This window comes from Leptopilina heterotoma, unplaced genomic scaffold, assembly GCF_015476425.1.
Source record: "Leptopilina heterotoma isolate Lh14 unplaced genomic scaffold, ASM1547642v1 Lhet_58, whole genome shotgun sequence".
Taxonomy (NCBI): Eukaryota; Metazoa; Arthropoda; class Insecta; order Hymenoptera; family Figitidae; genus Leptopilina; species Leptopilina heterotoma.
This window is the reverse complement of record NW_025111131.1, coordinates 2,822,517-2,840,782: the sequence shown is the minus strand read 5'-3', so window position 1 is coordinate 2,840,782 and position 18,266 is coordinate 2,822,517. Positions and strand designations below refer to the sequence as shown.

The window sequence follows — 18,266 nt, the reverse complement described above, 5'->3', positions numbered from 1 at the left end:
TTTAATTTTAGCCGCACAGGCACACTTGACAATAAGTCAATTTATTTTACTAAAAGTTTTAAGAGGCATACACTGATTTAAAGCCGCTTAAAAAATTAAAATGAACATACACACGAAGCAGATTAATTTTCGGTATTTACAGGTTCACGTGCATGATGAATTCTCACATGCTTATTGTGATTGGATTTAGTGCTACTTGATTTACCACAAATATGACAGGAATATGGTCTTGCACCAGAATGCACACGTAAATGTTCTTTGAGGTAATACGATCTATGAAAAGTTTTATTACAAACATCACATGTATAAGCTTTATTTTCTTCGTGTTCTTTAACATGCCTAAGGCAATTGTATTTTCTAATAAACTGAGCCCCACAGTAATTGCACGTATATGGACGAACATTCCTGTGAGAATTCATGTGTGCTGTGTAATCACTGTGTCGATAAAAAGCAGCATTGCATTGATTGCACTTGAATGGTTTAGTACTTCTTGCCGCATGCGTCCACTTGTGCAGCTGCAAATTCCACTTCGTACTAAATGCTTTAGAACAAACTTGACACTCGTAAGGTCGCTCTCCATTGTGCACTCTCATATGTACAGCTAATGATGATCGTAAGTAAATGCATTTACATATCGGACATTCTACATTTTCACTTTCTCTTTGAGCATCAGGAACGAACCTTCGGTTGTGAGCGCGACGCATATGGCGAGTTAGACTGGCCATATGAATGAATCTCTCGTTACAGTATGTACATGCTTTTGGTTTTTCATCGTGAGTCTCCTTGTGCCATGCCAGTTTCTTCTTCGTGTGAAATATCTCCCCGCAATGGCAAATGTAGTCCTTCAACTTTTTCTTCACGTGCAAATGATGTCTGTTCTTGTGTTGTGTTAAATTTGAATAGCGTCGAAATGTTTCGTTACATAGATTGCATTTGACAGGAGCGTTGCCAGTATGGCCGTTGGTGTGTTCTTCCAACTTTTGTTTCGTGAGAAAAGCCTTGTCACAAACTGTACAAGGAAATGGTTTTATTCCAAGATGTCGCTTCACATGCAACTTGAAGTTTTGTTTCCTATAAAAATATTTACCACACTGGCCGCATTCTAGGGGATGAATCTTCAAATGAGCATTGAACAAAATAACCGAAGGAAATTCTTGATTACAAATTTGACACTTGGCATTTTCCCGAACGCGCTTCACGGCCTCTTTAATATGCATTCTTCTTTGATGAATTTGCAATGACTTTTCACCGGAGAAACTTTGGTTACAAATATTGCATGAAATTTCAATTGTGCTTGAAACTCTCAAATTATCTACTTTTATGTCAGTTTCAACTCGTCCCTCGTCCAATTGTTGCGGTGGTTGGAGTTGATGCAACAAAGGTTGATGATATGTTTGTGGTACATGTAATCCAGCTACGAAAATGTCGTCAAACATATTCATGCGTCCATCCAGCAATTTAATGTCCTTCATTTCGGCTTGTTGAATGGGTTCCCTACTGTTACTGGCACCGGCATTTTTGTGGACTGTTGTAATATGAACCCTGCGTTCCTTGGGGCATTCAAAAACCTCTGTGCAATGTGTACACTTGAAAATTCGCCGTGTGGGCGTTTTCCGATCACGATCTAAAAACAAGCTCGATGTAAAATGCGTAGCTAGTGATCTAGAATCCAGAAGAGATCCTCCAATTTCATTGTCTGAACCTTCTGATTCTTCCCAAGTTTCCCGCGCCATGAGATCATATGATGTTGACATACGTGAAGCTTCTTGACCAATATAAATCTGTTTAACAAAAAGAATTCAAATTCCATTAAACACAATTCAATTTATTCCAGCATTCATTAACTTAGATTTCTCATCTCGTCAAATATAATTATCTCTGCTTCAAAAGAACAAGAAATTCATACATTTTAATCTTTTCAATGAAAATTATATTAAAATGTTCAATAGGGAGTTTTCATCAAAAATTTTTTTAATTTAAATCGATAAAAAAATTGAAAACTTTGAACGCTAATATATTTTTAAATATATCTATATTTACTATTTCTTAAAAAAAACATAAAATTTTTTTGATGCAAACTCCCTATTCAAGTAAAGGACAATGTAGGAAATTTATGATAAGTATTAAGGCTAATCAATTCTATCTGAAAAATTAAGAAAGTTTTGTATGGGTCATATTTTGCTTATAAAATTGTTATAAACAAATTACAATGGATAAAGGATGTTTCATCCCAAGCTTGAACAAATGGATTTTAAGTAAAATTAACAATTGGATTCATAGACAAATTGAAAAAAATATACCTGTTTTTTTGTTTTTAATTTCCAATTCTTTAACAATAATTGTTTAACCCCTTCGCTATGAAGAGAAAAATCTATAAAGTGGGTCCAAAATGTTAAGAAATTTTTTGGCGACCAAAATTTGTGAGATTGGGTACACTTGGGTTTTCGGGGTCACTGATAGCGAATCTAAAGTCAGATTTTCGAAATTCAAAATGGCGGATCCAAAATGGCGGACGCATTTCTTTTAATTCATCGGATTCGCTTGAAACTTGTTACTTGGGGGTTTTCGAGGTCACTCATTACGAATATGAAGTCCATTTTTGAAAATTCAAAAAGGCGGATCCAATATGGCTGACACAGACATATTGGATCCGCCATTTTGAATTTTGAAAAACCGACATCAGATTCGTAATCAGCGACCCCAAAAACCCCAGAGTAACGAATTTCAAGCGAATCCGATGAATTTTTCAAAAACGTGTCCGCCATATTGGATCCGCCATTTTGAATTTTTGAAATCTGACTTCAAATTCGTAATCAGCGACCCCAAAAACCCCCGAGTAATGAATTTCAAGCGAATCCGATGAACTTTTCAAAAATGTGTCCGCCATATTGGTTTTTTGAGGTTATGTCAAAATCCTGATCTGATGGGGTTAAATGGACCTCGGATTCAGATTCAGCGACCCAAAAAACATAAAGTCTACATAGTGAGACCCCCAGATCAGAACTTTTTTTTTTTGTGTGTGGCTTTGTAATTTATTATATAATTTGTTTATAACAATTCTATAAACAAAATACGTCTTGGAAAAAAATATGACCCATACAAAACTTTCTTAATTTTTCACATAGAATTGATTGGCGTTAAGTTTTCAAAAAATTTAAAAATTTTTATTAATCTGTTTAAACAATTATTGTTAAACAATTATTGAAAATTAAAAACAAAAAAACAGGTATATCTTTTTTTTCAAGTTGCTTATGAATCCAATTGTTACTTCATGGGACTTAATGGGTTAACTTCGTCGAAAGAGAAATTAACTTTCTCAGTGACGTTACTGGGCTTTCCCTCCTACTAGTAGAGAAAGCCATACTTTTCTCCGGCTACAGAGGTAAGAAATGATATACATTCAGTACGTGTTAGAACAAATTTTTCTGCTTAAATTTTTGCAAATTGAAAATTAAACATCGGTCTCGACCTTCTCTTACAAATTTAATAAAGGTTTGTCTCTAGAATTCAAAAATGTAATTTTTTTGTTGGAATATTTATTTCTGTCGCTTATGAAGAAATAAACCGGTTATTATTTGATGCAAAATTGATTAATAATAAAAATATTTACAAAAAACTTGAACTAACCTGCCAAGTAGACTGATCAGTACATTCATTGCTTTCTTGCTCCGACAATTCCCCTCTTGGTGGCATACTTTCATCTGCTCGCATATTGATACTTTTAATTTCTTCATCTATGCAAGTTCCTCCTTCGCTGCTGGACATTGATTGTTGACTCGTACCGCTGATTGCTTTATCGGAGGGTTCACTTATAAAAGTACTTGGTACCAATATTTGCAAACCATCAAATTCAAAAACATTCATTGGACCACTGTGAGCATCTTCATTTATATTAAAAAGTTCCGGTGCTGGCTTTTGAGAGACCATTTTGTTGGATTCAGCGGGTTTTGAATTTGAATTTCCATTAGATTCATCGAAATCTAAATTTTTTGATACTATGTGACGAGATGTATTCTCCGTTATATTATCAGTCAATTGATTATGAGAATTATGAACTGTGGCACTTTCTTTTGATGTCATTCGTTTCTCATCCTTTATTTTCAACTTCTCTGATTCTGATTCTTTATTGCTTATGTTCTCTTGAATATTCGTACTGGGCAAATGTTCCTCGGGAGATGATTCGATTTGTGGGAAATTAATTTTCTCGTATATCACTTCATCCACATTGATGGTTTGATGGAGTAGATGATTCGACAAAAGAGGTCCAGATTTATTGAGATCTGTTCGCACTCGCAGGACAGAATTGCTGCTACCAATTGATGATGGTGTGTATGATCTCATAGGTTCATCTTCAATTTCGTGATATTCTTTGAATAGCACAGTGGAAGCAACTTCCTCCATATCGGCATCGGGATCCTCTTCATTTTTTCTATTGACAAAATTTTCTAAAGCCGTTGCTTCGAATCCCAAAGGATACGCAGAGATGTTTTCATTTGATCGGAAGTCATCTCTTAATGAAAGGCGCGAATGAGTTCTATGAGATTTCTTGAAGAAAATTGGCGATGAAGGCGCTGACAAACTGTGCTTATAGTGATAGGTTTTACTCTCGAGTAAATTAATTGATAAATTACTGTCAGTTGTGGAAGATTTGTTTAAATCAGAAGTATCGGTGCTATCACTGTCGGCTGTATTTTCACTTCTTTCTAAAGTATCAGTGGAAATTAGAACTTTTTGCACATCGGTATTACGTGCAGTACTGGCATCATAGTCTGATTCTATGATTGTTATCAAAAGATGTTCTAATTGTTCCACCTCAGGTGATTTCCGACTTTGGTCATTTTCATCTTCACAAGATTCCTTAAAACTATTCCACGCTGTCTGCTTCTCCAGTTCTTGTTCGTCTGTTTTCTCACTTTCGGTCTCCTTTTCAGTCTCCTCTTTATCCATCGGATCAGCAGGTAATTCAACATCAGCATCATCAGATGTTTTATCGACAACCATATCACTATCTTCGATTATTAATTCAGATGTCACTGCTTCTTTTTGTTCTAAATTCGGAAATATTCTATTCTCATTATTTTCTGCTTCAAGATTTGCAGTTTCCGGGTAATTTTGTTGTTCTGTTGGTAATTCTTCACTGCGATCATCTTCATTAGAAGCTTGTGTTTGTTGTTCCCGATACTCAACTCTGACTTGATCGTTGGTTACTCTATCACATTTGGCCGGCCGTTCTTTATTAACAGGTGAACGGGATGATAAATCAATGTCTGTATTAGGCAGCAAGGCTTCAGTATCCTCTAAAATTTCCGATATAACAGGTCTAGGTTCAGGACAATTGTACGATTTTTCAGGTGAAGTCAATTTGATGACAGAATCACCTCCTGCTAAAGCATTCGGAGACTTGTATCTGATGGTGGAATTTGTTGTGCTGTCAGTTGCAGGGGGCGTTGTGTGAGCAAGAGGTGAAATCATTTGCATGGTTGAGATTGGTTGCTGATGATACATGCCATATGGAGAATAGAGCATTTGCATCATATGATTATTCTGTGGTGCCATCGCGTACTGAGGTATCATGACAGTTCCATTATTGACGAACTGTTGATAACTGAATGAAGCGAATTGTGGTGGCGAGATAACTGCATTTAGAGTTGATGGGCATTCAAAAACTGGACCTACTGGATAAGGAGACTGAGGCGAAACATGAGAGGCGGAATTCACTGGTGACGGAGAAGTAATTTGACTTGGTATTGGTGATATCTGACTCGGTAATGGTGATATCTGACTCGGTAATGGTGATATCTGACTTGGCAATGGTGATATCTGACTTTGGGGCTCCTGTATCTGATTTGGGACGGATGCACCACTGGCTTTTATAAGAGCCTCAATTACTTGTTCTTTCGGATGTGTATCCAAATGTTTTTGTAAACTGATTCCTTCTCGTAGATAAAGAGTACAAACTGGACATGCTACAGGCCCCATGCTGCTCCCGTAATCCATTGTAATTCTATTTATTGCAACTGTATTTTCTTCGAGTTTAGACAGTTATTCCATGCTTAAGTATCTGCCTAAAAGAAACAAAAAACAATTTATTACAACTTGTAAGTAAAAATAAGAAATCAAATAAGCACTTTATTTTTAGAATATAAATATAATTATTAATATTTTTGTATTGTTTGATTGTCATTTCAAGTAGAAGAGGGTAGGGTAAGAGCAGTTAGGTAATACATTTCTGACTCTACCTCTTTTATTTTCTCTATTTATTTTTGTAATATGCGCAAAAGATTTTGAATAATAAAATGTGATTTAGTCAAATTAATTATATCTAGCTAGATCCATTTTGGAATATGCCTCTGTAGTCTGGGTACCACTCTATACTTTTAATATAATTAAAATAGAGCGTGTTCAGAACAAATTTCTAAGATTTGATGTTCGGCAACTAAATTTATCATTTGACTGGAACACCCATCATTACAGTAACTTACGAACCACTCTACATATCCCATTGCTTACATCTAGGTTCTTATACATTGATATGCTTTCTTCTATAAATTACTGAATGGCTTTATCTATTGTCCTTCTTTGTCAACTCTCATTAGTTTGCGTGTTCCACCTAGATCCACTAGAAATAATCATTCGTTTCTTGTAACTTTTTATAGAACTAACTTTGGCAATTTTTCAATACTAAACAGACTTCATAGAGAGGCAAAAAATAAAACAATCTTTTGATATTTACCTCACAATTACGACAAAATCAACTGTATTCAAATTTATAACGCACGCCCAACTCTTATAATGCCAAATTTGTGTAATTTAGTTGCGGATTGTAATTTAGATTTTAATTATAGTGCTTGACCCGTATGTAAATAAATAAATAAATAAAGTGAAATAAGAATGTTTATAAAGAGAAAATTCTACGGTTGTAAAAACACTTGTATAGCCAAGATTGTAGGCTTTATACGGGTGTATAAACAAATAAATAGATATAGGTTTTGTGCAGTACTTTCGTTGGTACCAAAACATTTTTAAAGATACGTAGTTTCTACACTGTACCCAAAATAATTTACCTAGATCCGGCAGGGGTTCTGGTGGCATGTGGACTGACTAGAAAATCCCATTAGTTAGAAAAGAATAGACGTATCTTCATCCTTTTCTTACTAATAGAATTTTCTAGTTAGTCCACATGCCACCAAGACCCTTGCGGATCTAGGTAAATTGTCTTAGTCTGTACTTAAACCATAGGTGTTTTTCAAACTGCCAAAAAGAAATAAGTTGATTCGAACATCTAGGAAACATTCAACGCATGGGACTTGTTTAGATAATGAGAGTCCGTGTAATTGAAGAAGGAAAATAGTCTAATCTTCGCTATTTTAATTGTTCATTGATGCGAATTTATGATCTTGGATCAATAATCCGCATCAACGTCAATTCCGTAATATGAGGTGTTAAGGGATTCAACTTCTTTTTTGAGTTTAAAATAATTTTTTAACACAAATTTGTCATTTGATTTCAGTAAAGAACACGTTTTCTTGGGTAGAATTTTAAAATTGAAAAACATTGTGTTCCCAAGGTTGGTTAACGTTTTTTAATATTATGTGAAGCTATGTCGATGTTATGACAAAATCGTGTACTTCAAAATTCTTTTATTTGCTTTAGTTTTCGAGATATCTTGATTTTCATTGTCTAACCTACTATTTTGAAAACTAGTGGGGTGTTAAAAGGGATTTATTTGTTTATGCGGTTTTTAGTAAAAATACTTGTTAAAAGTGATCAAACTTATCAATACAGATTCTTAAAGTGAGGACCGCCATTAGAATTAAAACGCTTTTCATTAAACGATTTATGTCCTGTAACATATATAAATGTTGCCTCAAACTTATTTTCGATCCCTTCACACCCCATATTACGGTTATTGTTTCTTTTCAATTAGAGTGGAAGAATTTAATAGAATAATGTTGGATGTATTAAAAGATCTTCGGGGGTTGATTAATAAATTAAATTTTTCTGTAAATCATTACTGTTTTCTGCCTCATATCTCTTTAGCCCGTAAATTATATTTTATTTATTTCGAAATTGGATGGTCTCAAAGATACTTCACCTTTTAAATATATATTTTCTGTATGAAAAATAAAATAAAATATTACAGTTCTTATATCGTAGAGCATAATTCATCATTTAGATCTTGTGACCATCTCCCGAAAATCTTAAAATCAGCTTTCCAAGATTCAGAAATATGAAAATCGATCACACTAGGGAAAGCAAAAGCTAGTGGAATAATTAAGAACGTCGTTAGCAGATCTTGTATGTATTTCGGATTTGAGTGGTATTCTAAAAATGTCAAATTCAGTGTGATAATTGACGAATCAAAAAAAGTTGGAAACGTAAAAAATTTGTCTGTTTTTGTTCGTTTCTTCGATGAAGAATTAAAATCTATTCAGAGCCAATTTTAGAAACCGGTAAATGTGTTCAATGGTAATGATCCTGACGCAGCAGAAGAAGGTGCTACTTTTAGAATTTTTTTCGAATGTCTAATTCAAAATTTTGAAGAAGATAATGTGCTAGTTGATCAAATTATCGGATTTTGTAGTGGTGACTGTAACACTATGTTTGGCATAGATAATGGTGTTGCTAAAAGAATGCAATATTTATTGCCTGGATTCGATTGTCAAAATGTATATGCCATTCTTTAGATTTAAGTGCAAGTAAGGCTTGCGAATGTTTACCTAGACGTTGTGAAGATTTGGTATACGAATTATTTATTCGTTTTTTAAATATAGTTGTGAGACAAGCTCAATTCGTGGAGTTTCAACATTTCTTTGAAGTAGGGCCACATAAAATGTTAGCTCTTTCACAGACAAGATAGATATTTCACATTTTTTGATACTTGATTTGAGCTTTTTTTACAGCTAAGTAATTTGAAGAAAAATTAGTTCCTGTTAATGAATATTTTCAAAGTGATAATGCTGCCCTCACACATGTTGATGAAAAACTGAAATCCCTTTATACGGAATTATTATTAGGCAATATGAATCGAAATAAATTAAATCGGCTAAAGCTTGACTGTGTTGATCCTGCAAATAATTCCTTGTGTTTGCCATTAAATCAAATGTATTTGGGCATTAAAGTTACGCAAGATGCAAAAGTCCAATACAATTAGTAGAAAAGAAGAAGTTGACAATTTTTTATTTTGTTGTCGATAATTTTTAATTACAATTTGCCAGGAAATAAGAATGCGGTATGACTTGTCTGAAAATAATTTGTTTTCAAAAGTAGGCTGGCTAAATCCTGATGTAACAATTTCAATGAGCAACATGAGACCAAACAGCATCGAGACAGAAGGGTTTGGTAGGACGAAGAATGCGAAAGGAGTAGGGAGGGGTTAAGAGAGTGTATAAAGAAATGCATAAGAGATGGAATGAAAAAACAAGATTACAATAGAATGCCTAAATTTAAAAAAAAAGTCTAGAAATATAAATCCGACATGTTTTTTAAAATAAAATGTCAAAATGCTTCAGATTTAAACAACCCACACATGTTTTATGTTTTTGGGATCGTTGATAACGAATATGACCTCAGAAACTTAAAATTCAAAATGGTGGATCCAATATTGCCGACTCTAATTGTCAAAATGTTTCCGTTTTAAACAAAACTCACATGTTTTATGTTTGTTAAATAAAATATTTTAACTTTCAAGCAGTGAAAAATTTTCTGAATTTTTTTAATGATTTTATTACATTGGAATGTCAAGAAATTATGAGCCGGCAGCAAACTGTTTTGCCACTTTCAGTCAGCCATATTGGTTCCGCCATTTTAAATTTCGAGTTTCTGAGGTCATTTTGTTATCAGTGACCCCAAAAACATAAAACATGTGAGTTTCGTTTAAGGGAAAATTGATGACTTCGTTTGTAGATTTAAAATGGCATTCCTATCTGTAAACAGAGGGATCTTATAGAGAATTGTCAGTTTAGCGAATTGACATTTTTACAAAATGTTATTTTGACGCATTGTTACTTTTTCAAACTGTCGCTTATGCGAAATATCATTTTTCCGAATTGTCACTTTCAAGAATTGCTACTTATGCGAATTGTAGTAGAAATTTTAGCAAAAATGACAATTCGCAAAAGTAACTTTTGACAAATGCAGTTCGGTCAAATGTTATTTGGGGAATATTCATTACGGGGGGTTCTTATTTTGTCCAAGTTTATACATTTAATTTTATACATGTAATTTTTAATAAAAATCACTTAATATTTTTTCAATCTCATAAAAATTGACTAAAAATTCTCAAACTTGGTATTTTTGTAGTATATGATAATATGTGAAAAGTAACAAAATTTTCTGAAATATTTTCACCACTTTCAAGCTTTATATATACGTTTCTATTTTCGTGGAAGAAAAGATGTGTTAAATGTGTCTTAAAATGTTTTACTTTATAGAACATTTTAAACTTATGCATAAATGTCCGAAAATGACCTTAGGTACGGAAAACAACTCCGTTGTGCACTGTTTTTGAAACAAAATTATAAAGAGAATAGAATTACATTACCTATTAAGCTATTCAGTCCCATATGTCCGTTTTTCTTATTTAAATTAACGTTCATCGTTATATAAGTTGATTACTGATGGAAAATATGTGTAGGGTTATTGTTACGTATTTAATCCTCCTTTTCAGAATCTGCAAAAAAGTTCAACATTTAAATTGAAGAAAAGTTACAATTATTTAAACAAAAAACTGCAAATTTTTACGTAAATGGGAGCACTTTAAAGTTAGATTTTATTTTTTGGGCTAATAATATCTAAGTTTAAAGTGCACCCATTTACGTAAAAAATAAATTTTTTCAAATCGGCTACGTCACTGTGTACAAAATTTATCACTTTTTAGAAAAAATGTTTTTTTTACTTGATTCAGATAAAAATTGAAATGCCAATCATGCCCACCATCAAGGAATGCACTGCTGCATACCTCCGCTATTTTTAATTTTTTTAAAAGAGTATTTCGTATTTACATAGCTTACAATATGTATTCAAAAATGTCTTATCTTAAATATTTTCGTAAAAAAAAATTCTAAAAATTTAAAAAAATGTATTAAAAATATCTTATCTTAAATATTTTCGTAAACAAAAATTCTTTAAAAAAACCGTCCAATTTACATACGTTTAGGGTGGCGTAACCCCTTAAAACAATGCAAAAAGACTCAACTTTCGGTACACTTTTCTCAAAAACTGTTTATCCAATTGATTTCGCTTTATTTTATTTTGTTTTAAAAGTTTATAAAAACAGTTGTAATTTTAGTTTATGTTTTGCAACTATTTGAATGGATACTTGATTACACAGCTCAACCAAAAAAACGAAACATTTTTGCGCCTGGGTTTATATAATGATTTTTCTATTTATTAATGACTAAAATAAAGGAAAAATATACATATTCTTTTTAAAGTTTGCTTTTGTAGTAGTTGCAGACATGTTAAGGGGGGACATCACGAAAATTAGGCATATTTTAGGAATTTTTTTTTTTGGCTCAATGAAATGGTCAATTAAAAATCTGAAAGTACCTTTTATTCCATGAGTATTGATATGCAAAATATATTTTTTCAAAAAAATTTCATTACAAAATGGCTGCTGTGCAGCATTTTATTGGAACATAAGAAACAACTCCGATATCAAAAATAAAAAAACCATGCATGCCTATGTAATTGAATATACAAGTAAGTTTAATGGAATATTTCGATGTTATAAAATGTTATAACTGTGAAAAAAATTTATTTTTCATCTCCGAAGCCTTTTCCTTGAAATGATAATAATTAAAATTGAAACAAATTTTAGTAGACAATGATAATCACGACTTTGTATTCGTTAATGTTTTAACGTTACGTTCTTCAGCTCAATAATTATGTGAATAATATTAGCGTGTATTTTTAATAAAAAATCTCACGAATAAAAAAAACTAATCTAATGGAGCAACAAATTTCAAAAAGTAGCACTTCAGAAAAATCCATATAAAAAAATTAAAGCGTATAACACTTGCATAAAATTTGAGCAATTTTGTTGTGAAATTAGCTGTTTACTTTCAATACGATCGAAGTTATGATCTTCCAAAAATACATATCTTCACAAATTCTATTGGAACATTAGTAAACAAAGAACAAACATCAAAAGGCATCACTATATAACCTTGAGGAATTTTTAAATATAAAATCAATTCTTCAACAGTAAATGAATTTTTAATGTAAGGTGGTTTTAGTAAGGATTATGAAAAAATATTATTAGAAACCATTTTTTCTCGCATTTTTTGGTGGTAATACAGGCCTCGGATCGACTTTAAGGCGCAAAAAAATCGCTTTAGTCGATTAAAAATACCAAAAAAAAGTCGAAAAAGTCATTTTATTTAATTCAGTGTTGTCACAAAAATTTTATTTTGTAATTCCCAGACCTTTCACTGATTTTTAAATTCAATTATTCAAAACTTGAATAATTTTATTAAATATATATTTAAATACTTCTTATTTATTTTTCTACAGGAAATAAAATTTTTATAATTTCAATTTAAAATCTTCTGAGAATACTTTCTAAAAATTACAACAATAGTCCTTCCAAAATTCAATTATTTTGTAGAATTAAATTTAATTATAAATAATTAAAATTTGATAAAATCTTTTAAAAATAAAAAAATTTTCGAAAAATATAAAAAAATAATAAAATTTTTAAACAATTTTTTTAATTATAAAACAATATAAACATGTTTATTCCAAAATTTTATTAAGTCTAAAAATTAAACTTTTTAAGAATTTTAATTTATTTTTTCGAAGATAATTGGTTGCTAAAAATTAAGATAAAATATTTCTAAGAATTAGTTTTTTAAAAATATTGTACTATAATTTTTTGAAAATAATTTAATTTCTTATAAGAATTTCTGTAAGTTATAGACAACTAATCAATTTTTCCAAAGAATTTTAATCACAAATTTTAAATATACCTAATTGCGTTCTTGAAAATGTTAAAAATAATTATAAAAAATTTTAATGTTATTTTTTGTATGAATTTAAATTTTTTAAAGTGAAAATATTGAAATATTTAAAAAAAATTTAAATTAGAATGGAAAAATTCGAAGAATTTCTTTTTTCTAATATATTTTAATATAATTTTAAGAAGCAAATTTTCATTAATTTTCATTTTTAAATTTATATTGAAAGATTTTTCAATTAAATATAAAATTTCAGTTTTTCGAAATTTTTTTAATTATAGGGGAGAGTCTCCAGTTGTGAGACGGGTTTTATTTTTGACCCGTAAATTGTAAACGGGTAAACGAAATTGTAAATAAAATACACCGTTCGAAAGGTAACAGAAATACGCAACTTTTATTAAAAGAAAGTATAGTGTTTTGATGAACTCAAAAAATTTTACGATACATTTTCCGAGCACATCGCTTTTGTCAACAAAAAAAAATGTCTCCAGTTGTGAGACACTCATTAAAAATTGCTAAAATTTAATAAGTTTGATATGAAACGTTATGTTTAGTAGAAATAATTAAATATATTAATAATATATATTATTATATACTAAATAATAATATTTATTCGCCAAAATATGTCTATCAAATAAACACAATTAAATAGCTTCAACAAGAGCATTAAAATTGATTTCTTCTGAATCAATTGACTTTTTTCCACTTGACATGCCCAAAAATACTAGAAAAAAAAATCAAAACAACATTTAAATAGTATGCCTGAAAAGTCGTATTTTTTATGCTGCCCAGATGGGTGTTGACACCGTCTCACAACTGGAGATATGCTGTGTCTCACACCCAGAAATTGGCGCTATTTTGAAAAAGGAAAATTAAATTATTTTCAACCGTAGATTGGAACAATGCAATATTGCATCACAAAATATAAGGAAAACACTAAAAGAAAATGCATTACATTTACCTTTTCCAATTAATTAACATGGGAAAAAAGTACTTTGCATTTATTGAAAAAACGCTTTTTAGTCGATTATCACACACAGTGTTGGTATTTAACAAAAACAGTTTATATATCCGCTTCGGCGCACACGAAAAAGTTGGCTCATATAAAAAGAAATGTTTTTATATAAACCAATCGGCTTTTTAATATTGCATGTTAAAAAAAATTGACTGTCTCACAACTGGAGACTCTCCTCTACGTATATTTTTAAAATTTTATTATCGTAAAAAAATTATTCAAAAATATAATGTTGAAAAATTTGTCTATAGTTATTTTTCATACTATTTGGAAAAAAGTCGAAAAAGTCGCAATTTTTTGAAAAAAGTCGAAAAAAGTCGAAAAAAGTCGAAAAAGTCATAATATCCGACAGTTAAACAAAACCTTTAAATCTTCTCATTAAATAATATTTAATTAGAAACAAAACATTTCAAGTAAAAAAAATTCTAAAGTAAATAATTTAGTTATAATTTTTCAACCTTACAATTATCTTAACCAATTATGTGAAAAAGTTATTAATTTAATTTTTTAAAAATAACAAAGTACAGATTTATCAACTTTTGAAAAAATGCTTCTGAATTATAGATATTTATTTAAAAATAATTTGAAGTTTGTGGCCATTAGTCAAAAACTAAAAAATTTATTAACTTTTTATTTCTTGACCAGTAAATTTACCAGACAAAAAAATGTTTTAAAAAGTATTCAAAAAATATAACTATTTGTGATCCAACTGTAAATTATAAATTTGATGAATAAAAAATACATATTTAAAAAAACTTGCAATTTTTAAAAGGTGATTATAATTATGGAGCAAAATAATAAAAAAAGGCAAATTAACTTAAAATAGAAAATAATTCGGATACATTAAAGGTTTTCTCATTATCATTCACTTCCCTGAGAAATGAAAAAATTTCAGGTGCACTGCGATAATAAACATACATAAAAATGTAAAGCTACAGCATATCACAAAGAAGCGATTTTTTACTTTTCGAATTTTATTAGTATTCAAAAGTACTATCTTGCTTGATGAAAATAAAAGCACAAGAAATAAAGATAATAAGAAATTGAATTTGTTTCGTAGCCAACGTAGCCAAGAGCAGAATAATCTAATAAAAAATGATGAAAGCACAATTTGGTTACGGACAATAAAAGATAAACGAAACTCAGAAAGAAGGAGATTGCACAGTAGTAGTGAATAATTATGAAGCGCTGTGTTAAATTTAGTTAAAATTAAAGAGAAAAGTAAATAGAGAAAGAAATACCAACCTCCAATAAAAGTTAATTGACCAGCTATAAAATTCTAGAAATTGGCATCTCAGCCTCTTCGTACTTGAGTTGCTTTTGCTTTTGCCATTGAATCGTCATAAAATATAAATGACAAAACATGTGTGATTCCGTTGATGAGAAATACTTTGCATTTCAATTTCACTATATATAATGAATAATTAAAAAAAGCTGAAGCAACAGCAGCAGCAAATTCGCCAACTAATCGATATTCTATCAAATTCACGACCTTTTTCACACTTGGTGGAAACTCGAGTACACACAGTTGCCGAGAAATCTACTTTGACATCTGCATAATAACAGAAACTTTATTTTCATTAATTATTATTTCTTACATTTTCAGTTTAGTATAGAATGCTTTTTAATAAATATTGGACTCGTAAGAATGTAAGATGAGCAAAACTGACAGTAGATAAATTAAGCTTTAAACATAAACGTGACCCCCTATGCCCATCCTTAGGGTAAGTAGTTTTACCCAATCATTTCCCAGTGTCCAAGAGAAATTCTCAAAGTCTTAACTGAGCATTGAACTCTACAGAAATGCTTCATTCTCCCAGCACACTTCCCGAGACAGAACCTGCAAATGGTCAGGCATCCTTCTCTTTCATAAGGGTGCATTTACACCTCTGCCGGAAGGCAACTACTTTATTACCGAAAAAATACAAATCTTGACGTCACGTTTTCAAAGCGGGATTTTCAAGAGGTTTAAGGCTGCGGTTAAGGCCTAAGGGTGGAGTCCCATGACAGCGTTTTGCGTTGCGTTGTAATGGGAGAGAAAAAGACGCAAATATACGTTTGCTGCATTCTCTCTCATTAAAACGCAACGCAAAACGCTGCCATGGGACTGCGGCCTAAGCAGTGCGCAGGCAGGCAGCCTGCAGAGGTGTAACCGCAGCTTAATGGAGAGTCCACAATAGGTGCAAAAGGCAAGAAGTGCAAGTGCGAACCAATGCTAAATGTATAGGAATCGCACTTGCACTTGGACTTGCTACCTACATATTTGCACATATTGTGGACTCTCCATTAGGGAGCATTTACACCTTCGGTAAAAATTTCCAGAACGGAAAATTTTTCATTGCATTAAGAGAGACAGACTGTGTATCTGACTCTCTTACTCCAATGCAAATTTTCCTTTCTGGACAATTTTTACAGAAGGTGTAAACGCTCCATAATTTTTTTAAAATAAGAAAACTTTGTATTTGAAAGGCAAATTAGATAAGTGCGATTTTCTCAACGAATATTCTTTTATAAAATATGTTTGTTATTGGTATAACGTAATTGAGGGTACAATCACACGATCCCATGCAAAACTTATACATGCAGGTTGCCATGGTAGCGTTCAAGAGTGAGAGAGATAGGAAATTATTCTATCTCTCTCACTCTTGAACGCTACCATGGCAACCTGCATGCATAAGTTTTGCATGATAAGGTCTGAACGCACCCTAACAAATATTTAATTTTACTGTGAATTGAATGCATTTTATCAATAGTTGTTGTGGTATTTATAAGAAATACATTTTTATATATTTGTAAGTAATAAATTGGGAAGGGGAACCGTAGAGCTGTGTAGGCCATCTGGTGTCGACCCACTTCTGGTAGTTGTCTTTTTATTTCGTCTCTTTCTAAGGGTACGTTCACACGACTTTTGGATAAACCATTCTTGTCTTTCTCTCTCCTATGACAGAAGCAAAAGTTTGTCTCACTCTATATTTTCAGTTTTTGGAAAAAGTAAGAAAATGTAGAGTGAGACAAACTTAAGCCTCTGCCATAGAAGAGAGAAAGACAAGAATGGTTTTTCCAAAAGTCGTGTGAACGTACCCTAACATATGTACACCCAATATCAAATATGCCTTCCTTCCGGTTTGGACAACATTTTGAAAAGTGGTGTGTCTTCTATAAGAATGTTTTAAGTCTATGGCGTATCTCAATCATCATACGCCATAGACTTAAAATATTCTTATAGAAGGCACATCACTTTTCAAAATGTTGTCCGAACCGGAAAGAAGGCATATTGCGATCTGAAATACTACGATACGCCATCTAGTGAGAGCCTTGTTGTGGTAGCCATCTTTCGTTTCGTCTCTTTCTGATATACGTTCAAGAAAAAGATAAAATCCAAGATGGTTCCCACAAAAAGGTTAAGGAGTGGGTCAGTTTTACGTGATTTCTGATCCCAATATTTTTCATCGACATGAGCGTGAAAACGATGCGCGCGCAACTATTTTGCATGGTTTTAAGGTCTACTTGGAACGGCTCGTCACCCAAAATTTTTTCCGTGTAGAATCTGGAAATCATGAAAATGGTATGGAATTTTTAAAAGGCTTCTGGAAATCATGGTAAAGGCCCGGAATTTTTAAAATTTTTCCTGTTTTCCATCTTTTCTCTTCAATAGAAATTCAATTAGAAATTTTAATATATAATATATATTATACGACGTGAAAATTAAACTTAAAATTTCACTGGAACTTCCTAAAAATTTGACCTGGAAATCATGGAATTCAAAATGGTGGTTCCAATGTGGCGATGAACTAAAAATTTAAAAATTTAATAAAATTTGCTTGAAAATTGTTACTTGAGGGTTTTTGGGGTCGCTGATTATAATCAGCTACCCTAAAATTTTTTTAAAGGAAGTATTGACCGGACCATGTTTTTTATATGTATTTTGGGTCGCTGAATTCGAATCCGAACTCAGTTTTGCGCCATCACGTCAAGTTTCTTCACAAATTAATAAAATTCTAAAAAACTGACTGTATAAACAAGATTCAAATAAAAATAAGCAAAAGATTCTATTAAAGAACAACTTTAAAACACTGAAAAAATATTATATACTGTTACACAATCAAAGAAACTCGTAAATAGTCCAAATTTAAGATGGTGGATCCAATATGGCGTCGATTTTTTTAAAATTCACCCAATTCGCCTGAAACTTGTTACTCGGGAGTTTTTGGGGTTTCTAAATGCAAATTTCACCTTAATTTTCAAAAATTCAAAATGGCGGATCCAATATGGCTGACCAATTTTTAAAAAAA

The 18,266-nt window shown here is 31.5% G+C and overlaps 1 protein-coding gene across 1 annotated transcript; it reads right to left on the bottom strand.

The window, feature by feature from the left end:
* LOC122508883 lies at positions 1-15,729 on the bottom strand. The gene is made up of 4 exons (XM_043622538.1): positions 15,220-15,729; positions 10,544-10,672; positions 3,628-6,065; positions 1-1,781 (listed from the first exon to the last, which is right to left on the bottom strand). Exons 3-4 carry the CDS (start codon positions 5,995-5,997, stop codon positions 123-125), a joined length of 4,029 nt encoding a protein of 1,342 aa, XP_043478473.1. The 5' UTR covers positions 5,998-6,065; positions 10,544-10,672; positions 15,220-15,729; the 3' UTR covers positions 1-122.
* Between the last annotated feature and the right edge of the window lie 2,537 nt (positions 15,730-18,266).